The sequence below is a fragment of the Aulonocara stuartgranti genome (genome assembly GCF_965226115.1).
Source record: "Aulonocara stuartgranti genome assembly, chromosome: 5".
NCBI classification, from domain to species: domain Eukaryota; kingdom Metazoa; phylum Chordata; class Actinopteri; order Cichliformes; family Cichlidae; genus Aulonocara; species Aulonocara stuartgranti.
This window is the reverse complement of record NC_138943.1, coordinates 93400-106344: the sequence shown is the minus strand read 5'-3', so window position 1 is coordinate 106344 and position 12945 is coordinate 93400. Positions and strand designations below refer to the sequence as shown.

Genomic DNA, 12945 nt, shown 5'->3' with positions numbered 1-12945 from the left:
GGCTCGCACCCTGTTGGAAACTTTCCATTTTGAAGACCTACAGTGATCCTCCTGACTTGGTTAGGTGTTGTTTTTCTGAGAATATATTTCTGTCGTCATGCTCTTCAGTTGTCTTTTATCATTTCTCAAGTCTCTAATATTCCTGCTGTGGCTCCGATTGCTTTCTTTTTCAATGTGCACTCACACTGAAATAATTTTTGGCCTTCATCTTTAAAATGACAGTGAAAAGCAATAAATTACAAATAAAAACTTTGAATCAATTTTTTTTGTAATTTATTTATTGAAAAAAGAAAACAACACAGTACTTGCACTTACCGAAATACAATTAACCAGGCAATACCTCTACACCAGTAAAATAAGAGATAAAGGGTTGCCACTTGCGGAAAAATTTGGCTTTGCAACCTCTCAACGTATATTTTATTTTTTCAAGTTTTTAAAAAAAACAAAACAAAAAAACATAACATCTTTAAGCCACCGGGAACTAGTTGGATACTTAACAGACTTCCACTGCAACAATATTAGACGTCTCGCTAACAGGGATGTGAAGGCTATGATATCTTTTTGTGTAGAGTCAAGTGTAAGTGAGCGATCAGGAATCCCAAATACAGCAATCAGGAATGAAGAGTTACCCCAAGAACAGCTGACATAATAGCAAAATACCTGTCCAGAAACCTTCCAGCTCAGGACACAGAAAAGACGTGGCTAAGGTGACAAGGAGAGCCGTGGCAGTTATCACATTTGTTTTCCACTTCTAGTTACAATTCAAAAAGTCTAGACTTAGAGAAATGCGCCCTGTGTATGACCTTAAATTGAATAGGTCCAAGACGAGCGCAGGAGGTGGAAGATCGTACCCTCGTGATAGCCTGTTCCCAAGACTCCTCATGTATTCGAATTCCTAGTTCCCCTTCCCATGGACACTTAAGCTTAACATTAGAGTGGTTACTAAAAGACAGGATAGTATCATAGAGTTTCGAAATGGTTCCTCTGTGATGAGGAATAAATGATAGCGTAGTTTCCCACTGCTGCTAAGTATTACCATGAAATAATGAGGGAACTGACCCCTGTCCAGCTGCGTTAGAGTCTCTAATAATGGAGGATTGTGCGTACAATCTAAAACGTCTCAAGCTTCAAGTCCGCACTTCTTCAGTTACACCTATAAAGTCTGTTGTGGTGGTGAGCAGTGAGGTTAAACTGCAAAAACTTTGTCCGGTAAACGCTGGCCGTGTCTGCACGGAGATGTGTTTGAAGCAGTCTCAGGCACCGACTTGTTGAACTCACACTTCGTATTGTTTCTGCAGACGGCCACACGAAGGCGTGTCCACACTGAACGCTTCCATGAGACTGGAGCGTCTCCAGTCTTCTCCGTGACTTTCACACAAACTGAGGCCGGACATCATATCTGCTCAAACGCACAGATCACTGCAGGAGCGCACACGAGCTCGGACGCAGAACGAAACCGACTGTAAGGAGCAGCTAGTTAGCAGTCGAGTGTTTTAATGTTCCATTTTAAACCAACGGTGGTTAAAAAAATTCAGCTGATAACTGTCAGCGCCCTCCTCTGGTCCTCTGCGTCCAAACTGCTTCTGTTCCCCTGCCTTTTTAGAAGTGGTCTGTGGTTCAATATCTGGCCTGTGGACACCTGTGGACCAGAGCAGGCAGTCTTTGAAGTGGCAGCTGACCCGCTTTAACTTCTGAACTACAGCCACCTGCTGTCATTGCTCAGTATTCAGCCAATGAAAACCTGCCATACAACAGACTTCCATTGGTGTGCTGAGGTCAGCTGATCTGCCCGCACCTCGCCCCGTTCTTCCTCAGCTTCCAGTTTACATTTCATTTTTCACGTTTTGTCATGTGACCTTTAGTTTGGTTTGTTTTGTGCCCGTCTGAATGACCCAAAGATAAAAAAAACAACAACAACAAAAAACCCCGTTGACAATGGGTTTAATACACATTGAAACTTTATTTAAAACTACTGTAATAAACAAATAGAAAAAAAACAAGGCGTTTCCCACGTGCTCTGTCACTTCCTCCTGAACCTGGCAGATAGAGCAGAGTGTCAGCCATCTTTACCTCATTCAGGTCAGTGTGACACCAGAGAGAACAGGTGAAACTTACCTGGAACTGCCAGGTCGCTTCCTGTCCACACCCAGACGCTTCCTGTCTGCAAAGGACGGTCTGTAAGGGAGAGAGACAGTGAGACAGACGGGACAGATGGACAGACAGTGAGACAGCTGGCTACCTGTACGTACCCTGCTCGGTACTGCTTCAGGGCCTTACTGCTGGTGTTTGTCAGCTCTTTGTCAAACACCGACTTCTTGCCTCCTTTTCCTGCTTTCTGATTGGCTGCTGCACACAGAGGATTGGTGAGAGCGAGGACATTATCAGGGTTAGTGTGTTTGTTAGCATGTTTACAGCATCATACCTTTAGTTGGCGCTTCATCCTCTGGCATCGCCCTCGCCCTCTTTGGTCGACGCTCTCTTTTGGCTGCTCGCTCAGCAAACATCTGGGCCTTCAAAATCTCGAACTGAGCACGCTCCTCAGACTGACAGACAGGTAACAGGTAAGCAGGTGATTGATCGGAGGCGAGTACTGATTAATGCTGGATCGTTTTTTACCGTCAGCTCCTTTTTCCTGCCGTCCTTCAGGAACTTCTCTCTCTTCTTCTTCCCTCTAACGGCAAGATCAAACTCCTGCAGAGCCTTTGACACTGAACAAAGTACTACCGTTACACAAATGGTACTCCACTGTACTAATCAATACTCTGATATATTAACTATATGAACTATAATTGCCCATTGGGCCTAAGGGTCCATCTGTCAGCATCTTACAATGCTGTGATTGCAGCCATTCCCCACTCTCTGAGTGGTACTCATGGACATTGATCAATGACCAATGGTCGTGGGGCGACCGTAGCTCAGGGGGTTGGGAATCGCATCTGTAACCGGAAGGTTGCCGGTTCGATCCCTGGGCTCTCTGTCCTGGTCGTTGTGTCCTTGGGCAAGACACTTTACCCTACTTGCCTACTGGTGATGGCCAGAGGGGCCGATGGTGCGATATGGCAGCCTGGCTTCTGTCAGTCTGCCCCAGGGCAGCTGTGGCTACACCTGTAGCTGCCTCCACCAGTGTGTGAATGTGAGAGTGAATGAATAGTGGTATTGTAAAGCGCTTTGGGTACCTAGAAAAAGCGCTGTATAAATCCAATCCATTATTATTATTAATATTATTATTGATCAGCAGGTGATTTGGAGCGCCCAGCGCGTGCTCCCGACGCAAACTAACTAAGGGGAGGCCTACCTTGGCACCGTCGTAATGCAGGTGAAGCCAAAGGTGAGATCAACACGTTCTCATCCCAGCTCGTAACACACCGATGCTATGTGACGTCAGTGTGTTACGTGTTTGGCTCCATGAGAGCCATTTGGAATGAATCCATACATGTAAAGGTTTCATACGGTTAAGGTTAGGGCTGGAATACACGGCTGGAGTGTGTGTTACTGCTGTGAGTGGGATTCTGTTGGATTCAATGGAAAATCCGGAACATATCAGGACGCGGAAGCGTTACTATGAGATGCTTTAGGACAAATCGTCGGTATTACGCGTTGGGGATGAGAATGCTCTGCTTCATCTTCTGTTTTGCATTTGTGTGAGAGTCCAGTCATAAAAGCTTCTTAAATATGATCAACCTATCTCTAATGATCAGCTATGTACCACAGGCCTTCAAGCTGGCTGTAGTTAAACCTTTACTCAAAAAGCATCTCTAGACCCAGCAGTCTTAGCTAATTATAGGCCAATCTCCAACCTTCCTTTATATCAAACATCCTTGAAAGAGTAGTTGTCAAACAGCTAACAGATCATCTGCAGAGGTTTATTTGAAGAGTTTCAGTCAGGTTTCAGAGCTCATCACAGCACAGAAACAGCTTTAGTGAAGGTTACAAATGATCTTCTTATGGCCTCTGACAGTGGACTCATCTCTGTGCTTGTCCTGCTAGACCTCAGTGCAGCGTTCGATACTGTCGACCATAATATCCTATTAGAGCGATTAGAACATGCTGTAGGTATTACAGGTACTGCGCTGCTTCTTAATTCAGATCAAACTGAGGTTATTGTACTCGGCCCTGAAAAGCCTAGAAATATGGTATCTAAGCAGATTCTTCCTCTGGATGGCATTACCTTGGCCTCCAGTAACACTGTGAGGAACCTTGGAGTCATTTTTGACCAGGACATGTCCTTCAACGCACATATTAAACAAATATGTAAGACTGCTTTCTTCCATGTGTGCAACATCTCTAAAGTTAGAAATATCCTGTCTCAGAGTGACGCTGAAAAACTAGTTCATGCATTTATTACTTCCAGGCTGGACGACTGTAATTCATTATTATCAGGAAGTCCTAAAAACTCCCTGAAAAGCCTTCAGCTGATCCAAAATGCTGCAGCAAGAGTCCTGACAGGGACTAGAAAGAGAGAGCAGATTTCTCCTGTTTTGGCTTCCTGTTAAATCCAGAATTCAAAATCCTGCTCCTCACATACAAGGTCTTAAATAATCAGGCCCCATCTTATCTTAATGACCTTGTAGTCCACTATTCATTCACACACTGTTGGAGGCAGCTACGGTTGTAGCCACAGCTGCCCTGGGGCAGACTGACAGAGGCGAGGCTGCCATATCGCGCCATCGGGCCCTCTGACCATCACCAGTAGGCGGTAGGTGAAGTGTCTTGCCCAAGGACACAACGACTGAGACTGTCCGAGCCGGGGCTCGAACCGGCAACCTTCCGGTTACAAGACGAACACACAACTCTTGAGCCACGATCGCCCATTAGAGCACTTCACTCTCCTTTGATAACAGGATCGAGTTTAAAACCCGAGTACTGCGACAGCACTACTACACAGTACTTCCTGGTCAGCCGTCAACTTGAACGAAGGATTACGACATACTACAGAGTGTGAATCAGTACTTACTGCGGCTCTGTTTCCTTTCCTGTTGGGTCTGAAACCAAACCCGCTGTGACTGATCAGAGGAGGCGGAGTCAGTGAGACGCCTCTGAGCCACACTCAGCTACACACAGACAAACACACACATGGTTTAAATAAAAATGCTGTTTGTTGCAGTTCAGCTCTTTTGCTTTTAAATTAAAAACAGGTATTTTAGTGACAGTTATGCAGGTATCCAGGTGTACCTTGGCCTCAGACGCAGCCAGCTCTCGTTCCTCTCTCTCCAGCTTCATCACAGCTTCCACGTCTTTCTCCAGTTTGGCGATCAGGTCTCTAAACTTCAGGATGACTTCTGAATGACACAAATATACATTTCAGTGACGGGTTCTCTCACCTGGAGGACACTCCTCACCTGGGCCACCTGCTCAGTTTGGGATTGTTTACCTGGTGGCAGAACGCGAGCCTTCACGGTGCTCCTGGCTGACTTCACGACCTCTTTCAGCATCTTCCTCTCGGACTCTCCGACGAGAGACACCGAACGCCCCGATCGGCCTGCTCTCGCAGTCCGCCCCACGCGGTGCACGTAATGCTTGACCGTGCCAGGCATGGTGAAGTTTATCACCTGAGGGGCGAGCGAGCGAAACACGTTTTAAAAAGCAGCTTTAACGCTTCTGTTTACTCTGGTTACCATGGTAACAGACTATAATCCACTTTGAATCGTGTTTGAAGAACAAAGTCATGTGACTTTTCTTCTTTTATGACCATATTTCATTAAACATCGAATTCTGTCTTTATTCATCTTTCAGTGGTTGTAGGAACGTCACCATAGTAACCCTGCCATAACCTTACGGTTCTCCTGCAGAACACTCACTGTTTTGACTCCATCGATGTCCAAACCTCTGGCTGCCACATCTGTCGCCACCAAGATATCAATCTGTTCATCTTTGAAACGCCTGCAAAACAACAACAAGAGCAAAGTTCCTTATTCTAAACCCGAGTTTCTCCAACTTGTAGTTCTGAGCGTACCCCAGCTTCTTTTTTTATAGAGCACTTTAAAGTCAACACGGCTGACCAAAGGTTAGGGAAAGTCAATTGTGTGATATTGTGAGAACGAAGGCTGTATTGGTTGTGGTTTTTACACATATAAACACATAAATAAGAGGTAACGCGCCCAAGGTAAAAAATAAATAAAATTAGTAGTAAAACACGAATAAAACAGACGATAAATAAAATTAACAAAATAAAGAAGCGACCAAAAACTGACTACAGGCTGAGTCTGGTACTACTCCTAAAACACTTTGGAGAAAAAGTGTGTTCTTTAAAAATATCAAGTGCTGGGGCCATTCTAATATGGAGGGTAACTTATTCTCTAATCCCAGTTGTGCGTGCACCTGAGGTTCTCCAGTCGTTGGTTCTGACTCAGTTCTCCATGCAGTTCTCCAACCTTCAATCCCATTAGTCCCAACAAGATATGCAGTCTGTGGGCCTGCTTCCTCGTCTGAGTGAACAACATGACGTGATCCTGGAACGTCCGAGTCAGCAGAGCTGACAAAAACAAACACAGGAACAACTGTAGAACTGTCACTAGTACCTCTATGTTACTGCAGTATCACGAGTACCTACCAGCTACCACGGCCTCGCGGTCTCCTTCTCTGTGAGGTCGGATTCGGACAAACTCCTGCCGCAGGAACGGCGCCACGTCAGTGTTACTGTTAACAAAGATCCTGACTGGCTGCTTCAATGACACCGCTGCCAAGTCTTTCACCTGAAAACACGTGTCACAGGACAGTCACTCGGTGGTCAAATGATACAGCAGCACACATGGTTAAGCATGCATACCTCCTCTGTCATGGTCGCAGAGAACAGCATGGTCTGTCTGTTGTAGGAACACAACCTGATGATCTCTTTCATCTGCTCCTCGAAGTACTCATCGAGCATCCTGAGGGAACCACACACAACCGTAAGTGTCTCGGCAGATTCTGGTTTCTGGTGTGACGGATTCCCCCGTCGCTCTTTACCTGTCGGCCTCGTCCAGGATCAGGATCTCGATGTGCGTCAGCTCAAAGCTCGGCGTGTTGTGAAGGTGATCGATCAGCCGACCAGGTGTTGCTATTAGGATGTCCGGGCCAGCCCGCAAAGCTGCCTCCTGAGACTTCAAGTCCAACCCACCTGAAGACAAATCAACACAGATGAGGCCCAGACCAAGTCTGAATCGGACCGGGTCCAGAGTCAGATCGAACACTGATTGAACCACGACAAATAGACGCACCAACAGCCAGGCAGGTGGTGATAGACGTGAACTGGGCGAGTTGACGGGCAACAGAGTGAACCTGGATCCCCAGCTCTCTGGTGGGAACCAGAACCAAGACGCGGGTCACCTGGGATGTTCTGGGCTTGTAAACCAATCGCTCTAGCACAGGCAACATGAAGGCTGCCGTCTTCCCTGCACAGAAAGGAGGAATTCACGTGTCCAATTAAACTGAGATCAACTGGACCCAGTATGATAAATGGGACCCAGTGTTACCTGTCCCAGTAGCAGCACAGGCACAGAGGTCTTTGCCCAGCAGACCGACAGGGACGCAGGCCTTCTGGATCGGAGTGGGCTGCTTAAAGCCCAGAGCAGTGATGGCCTGCAGGAACACGAGTTTACTCAGACAACAACGAGTCACACAGCAGCAGGAGTCCAGGTCTGAGCAGACGTGCTGGTCTTACCTTCAAAATCGGCCTGGACAGATTCATGTCATCGAAAGTCAGTTGGTCATCGTACTGCGACGCGTCTTCATAGAACGACTCTGCTGCCTGGACACAAAGATGGCTGTTAACATGTAACCCGCGACATGAACACGTGAATTTACTCGGCTGTCTTCCTCACCTCCTCTGCCACCTTCCTCTTCTTCCCCCGTCGTTCCTTGTCTCTGAGCGTGTCTGACAGGAAACGGGAAGTAAAAAAAAAAAACAAACAAACAAACTTCCGCTGACAGTATTAACAACTGTATCAGAGCGCCACTCATCGGTCTCAGGCTCAAACAATAACGTCTGAAAGAATTCTTCCTGCTGGATTTAAAAATAAGTTTCTTACCTGATTTGGTCAAAATTTCCTCGTCGCTCGAGCCAAACTCCTCATCTTCGTCCTCATCACTAGCATCTGTCTCTCCAGCTGGAGGTTTCACATCCTCCTCCTCCTCCTGGTGGTTCTCTGATGAAGCTTCAGCAGCGTCACTCTGAGATGATTTCTCCTGAAGGTGAAAAACAACAACACCTGACGCACAGAAAACAGACTGATACAAGGGGCCAGTCAACTCACCTGTCCTTTTCTGCTTAACCTGTGCAAGATTTACTACTGCAAAGCACTGTGGGTATTTCTGTCATGTGACTTCATGCTGTCATATTCCACACGAAACAAGGTTTCATGTTCTAAAGAGAATCTGCTCCAACCTTCAGGCTCGTTAGCCTCACACTCACCTCAGCTTTCCTCTTTCGGCGGATTTTCTCTATTTTCTGGTCCAGAGTTGTCAAGGTTCTCTGCAGACAGAACGCAGAACGTGAGAACAAACACACAGGTGGAGAGCGTCATGCTCTTCCCGTTGTTCCATGTGTGTGATGAAGTAACTGTGCTGCTCCGCAGCAGGTTGTTCTCTACCTTCTTCTTGAGCTGCTTCATGACATCGGCCATCGCCCAGTCATCGTCGTGGCTCGGCCCGTCTCTCTCTCCAAACTCAAAGTCACAGTTAAAATCTCTCGACCCGCGACTCTTCTTCTTCTTCTTCAGCACGATCGGCTCCTCCTGGAACACAGACACAGCACAGGTGAGACAGCCGACAGGTGAGTGACCCCTCCCAGTAACCCTTTAGCAATAAACCTCGCAGACGGTGGCATTTCCATAGAAAGTGCATACAGATGCAACATTAGGTAACTTCAGGTTTAATTCTGTAATTTCAGCATTATGAGAGGAGTTCACAACACACTTCTTTATATCCCCACAGCAACTGATACTGCAGACACAGCCTTTAAGATCCAGACCTCCTGCTGAGCAGTCAGATCTGATGCTTGCCCAGAGGTCAAAACACGAACAGCGTACAGTCGAGTCTTAACAGCTTACTTACAGCTGGGCTGGTCAGCCTCTCTGTTTGGCTGCAGTGGTTATTATTATATTTACATGCTTCCAGCTCCCGTGACAGCTGTACTTTCCCTTTTTCTCCCTCCTTGCTCACAGACACATCACGGGTCCATCCTCCCTGCAGCACGGACTGCACTGCCCATCAGGCTGCATGCTTTAGGGCGATGCCTGTAACTCTCTGCCTGTTGCCTTCATATTAAATTATTTTTAAAAATATTTCTTCACGTCATTATGCTGCTGCAAGTAGAGGTGACATGGGCCGCGAGACAGAGACACAGACATCAGAGCCTCTTAGTGTTTTGTTTGGGTTTACACCGGCGTGGAAACCAAAAATAGAGAGAGCACAGCCGAACATGAAACAGGAAAAGACCGCCTGTAATCCATTTATTTCAACAAAGTAACTGTATTCTGATTACCACCTTTTTAAACGGTAACTGTAACGGAATACAGTTACTCATATTTTGTATTTTAAATACGTAACGGCGGTGCATGTATCCGTTACTCCCCAACACTGCCCGCAGCTGAAACCACCAAACATCAAAGAAAAGGGAGAAGCCCCCGTCCGGCCCGCAGCACAGAGACGCCGCTCACCTCTGACCTTTAACCTCCGTTTGGTTTTGGATTCATAGTTGGCTTCATTACTTATGTGTTTATGACTGACCGGGAGAGGTGATGCTGCATTAGTGGCCATTACTGCACTCAGCTCTCCTCAGTTTACGCGGAGCACCGGAGCTGTGCGATGCTCTGTGGTACCGGTCCAACACCAAGTCCCACGGGCCGATATTACGGTGAACGGTAACTAATTCCATTGATTTCAGTGGCAGATAATGTTTGTTCTTCGGGACAGTCCGCAGGAAATGACAGCGAGCCGCTGAACCTCTCCGAAAATTACTCACACCAATACCAGCGGATGGGCTCTGGTCCCGGATCCGACTCACCTCTTGCTCGGATTCGGTCTCCGCCTCGTCGGGAATCGGATCCTCGTCCCGGATCGTCCCGATCAGACCGAGCTGCTCCAACATGGTGGTCCGATGTCCGGGTCTGAACGGGTTCTGAAGACGTTGTCCACACAGTCACACACGTGTGTGTTGATGAAAACAGGAAACGCAATCGTTTGTTTCCGGTTGACGACTTCTTCCTTAGCCAGGCTTTCCGGCACTTCTGAGGCGCACTGCTGCCCCCGTCAGCTCGAGCGTAAAACTACAGCCAGCGTAATACATCTGACGGTGCTTCAGAAAGCACACGTCAGAGCGTCCCATTCAAACAATACGTAAATAAGGGTGTTAAAGCCATTTTCCAAATGAGCCTCCAACCATCACACTGGATTATTGTACCCCTGCACTCAAATGAATGGAATGTCTTGGATTATTTAAATCTGCCGCTGAGCAGTTTAACATCATCATTAACACCTGACTGTCTTGGATTCTGTGATGGATGGTTTGGAGACGGTGGTGGCAGAGCTGAAGATGATCCAGATGTTCACTGGAACTGAGAGGGGTTGGACAGGATTAGAAATGAGTCCATCAGAGAGACAGCTCAGAGTCAGAGAGGCTTAGCTGATTTGAACATGTGCAAAGTAGGGAGAGTGGCTATAAAGAATGTAGATATTATTGAACTCCATGGTTCTCTTTATAATTTTATTCTTTGGCCTTTGTGAATCCTTCAGTGTGCTCACATTAATCCCAAATTTTCTCTGATTTTGCTTTTTATGTCGCAGGTTATCCTCCATTAAATATTACACTTCATCTCATTGAAGCTGAAAATCTCAGTCACATTAGGAAAGCCTGACTGTTTTGATGATGCATGGGTTCTCTGCGAGTACTCCAGCTTCCGCCTGCAGTCCAAACACGTGTAGTTAGGTTAACTGGTGACTCTAAATTGCCCATAGGTATGAATGTGAATGGTTGTCTGCGTTGGCAACCCAACAGATTGGTCAGTGGTCAATGGTAACTTTGTCCCCAGTGGGAAATTGAATTGCAGTTTGTCCACACACAGATAAAAGTAAACAAGCACAACTCACAGGAAACCCCCGCCCAGAGAGGACGGCCCAAATGTTATCATCAACAAAGTGCAATGGCAACAACACTCATGGTTTAGTGTTGTTAACCATGATAATAGCAGCAGGTACAAAGGACACTATGTCTCTTGGTCTTCACTGCAGGCACTTTATACCAACGACCTGAGGGAAGCAGCTGAAGATCATTAAAGGGAGGACAGTCTGAACATAACATGACCGAGGTCGCCTTCCTCAGCACCTGTCTGTTATAAAAGTCCACAAGCTGGACCTGAGACCTCCCTGAAATCTGACCAGCCACTTTAACCAGGTTAGCAAGTCTGGTCTTATTGGTCAAAGACACAGTACCATACCAATGATACAAAACATTTAAACAGATTCAATAAAACGTTTATAAAAAGGGTCATCATTTCAGATGAAACGTTAAAACCTCCCAGTTTCCTTACAAAGTGTCACGCCTGGCGTAGCTGACGTGTGGAATGGAGATAAGGACCCAAGATAAGGACTGCTAAGTAGTGAGTGAGCTTTATTAACAAAAGGTGAAATACAGCACAACAGGAAGGGGGGGGGGGGGGGGGGGGGCGAGGAACACAACAGAAAATACTCTAAACTGGGAAAACTAAAGCTTAACACAAAGCCAGAACACGAACGAGGGTACCTTGCAGGGAGACTCACCAGGAGGACGGAGGAACAAACACGGAATAACAGAGGGTAATAACGCAGACAAACCAACAACACCGGTAATGGTACACACCGGCTCACTCCTTGGCGGCTGCTTATCGGGGCCTGGAGCCTGGGGCTCGCTCGGGCCACTTCGGAGGTGGGGTGCCCCCGGCCTCTCGGCCTGGGGCTCGGTCACTCAGGCGCAGCTGGGGGCCGGCGGAGCTCATGGGCGCGTCACTGCAACTCCCCCTGGCTTCTGCTCCGCGGCTGCTGAGTGAGCCCTCATCTGGGACTCTCCTCAGCTCTTACTGGGACAGTGGCGCGGCTGCCCCTCTGTTGGTCTTCCATGGTCTCTTGTGTTCTGGGGGCCTCTGGATGTCTGGAGTTTTGATCTCCTCCATACCTGCTTCATACCCTGGAGGACGGGGCTGTGGCCCCCCCCACACTCCCTAGCAGATCGTTACATGGAGAAACCTTTGGAATACAAGCGCGCTGATCCACACAGGTGTACACACAGGTGTACACACGGGTGTTCACTGCTCGTAGACCCAAATTACACCTTTCTTGGCCGCTACTTCGAAGCACATCTGTCCTGCGTGCTGCACAACAACATTGAATATTTAGTATTTACGGCTGTTTACACTTAGCTAGATTAATGCGATGGTGTTGTGTTCAGTATGTTGCTTTGTTTTTTTGCTTGTTTTCTATTCTTCTCTCAACAGGTGATCCAGGAGATTTTTATTTTTTTTCTCCCCCCCTTTCTCACTGTCCCTCTCCCCTTCTGTTTTTCCTTTCCTTCCTCTTTCTTTCTCCCTTTCCTATCCCTCACTCATGTCTGTCCCGTCTGTAACATCTGAAAATAAAATATAATAAATAATAAAAACAAAGATCAACCAAATGGACCAATACGGCAATGCCACGATGATCCATTTGGCAAAGTAAATCCATTGGGTATCCTTGTTGGTCTTCAGACAACAATTCTGATGGCTAAAGAACCAAATGGGACAGGCGAAAAAAAAAAAAAGACAAACCAACAACTACTAAGACAGAAGACACGACTAAAATACACTCAGAGAACACAGGGAGATTACACACAGGTGGGGAGCACAGCTGGGAGTGATTAACGTGACGAGACCAGGGAGGCAATCTGAAAACACTCGCATAAGACGCAGACCTTCACAATAAAACATGAAACACATACACGCAATGACACAACACACAGAC

General features: G+C 46.9%; 1 protein-coding gene across 2 annotated transcripts; it reads right to left on the bottom strand.

Moving 5' to 3' along the window:
- Positions 1-1940: 1940 nt before the first annotated feature.
- On the bottom strand, positions 1941-10198 carry ddx27 (DEAD (Asp-Glu-Ala-Asp) box polypeptide 27). 2 transcript variants are annotated; one of them, XM_082533441.1, is made up of 21 exons: positions 9983-10198; positions 8568-8711; positions 8390-8449; positions 8007-8163; positions 7800-7852; positions 7640-7726; positions 7452-7557; positions 7197-7370; positions 6946-7096; positions 6767-6866; positions 6551-6692; positions 6319-6472; positions 5799-5880; positions 5372-5549; positions 5173-5279; positions 4955-5051; positions 2617-2708; positions 2423-2543; positions 2250-2346; positions 2116-2175; positions 1941-2036 (listed from the first exon to the last, which is right to left on the bottom strand). In XM_082533441.1, the coding sequence occupies exons 1-21, from the start codon at positions 10064-10066 to the stop codon at positions 2021-2023; spliced, it is 2262 nt and encodes a 753-aa protein (XP_082389567.1). In that variant the 5' UTR covers positions 10067-10198; the 3' UTR covers positions 1941-2020. The 2 variants fall into 2 exon arrangements, with proteins under 2 accessions (XP_082389567.1, XP_082389568.1); XM_082533442.1 differs by having other exon boundaries at positions 2250-2343.
- Between the last annotated feature and the right edge of the window lie 2747 nt (positions 10199-12945).

What these genes read in the sequence shown, in the direction of transcription:
- ddx27 (XM_082533441.1), bottom strand. Translation starts at nt 10,066, where the DNA reads ATGTTGGAGCAGCTCGGTCTGATCGGGACGATCCGGGACGAGGATCCG. An exon ending in TGAAGCAGCTCAAGAAGAAG is followed by an intron (nt 8,450 to 8,567) that starts GTAGAGAACAAC and finishes TTCTGTCTGCAG; the next exon opens with AGAACCTTGACAACTCTGGA. An exon ending in CTGTGCTGCTACTGGGACAG is followed by an intron (nt 7,371 to 7,451) that starts GTAACACTGGGT and finishes CTTTCTGTGCAG; the next exon opens with GGAAGACGGCAGCCTTCATG.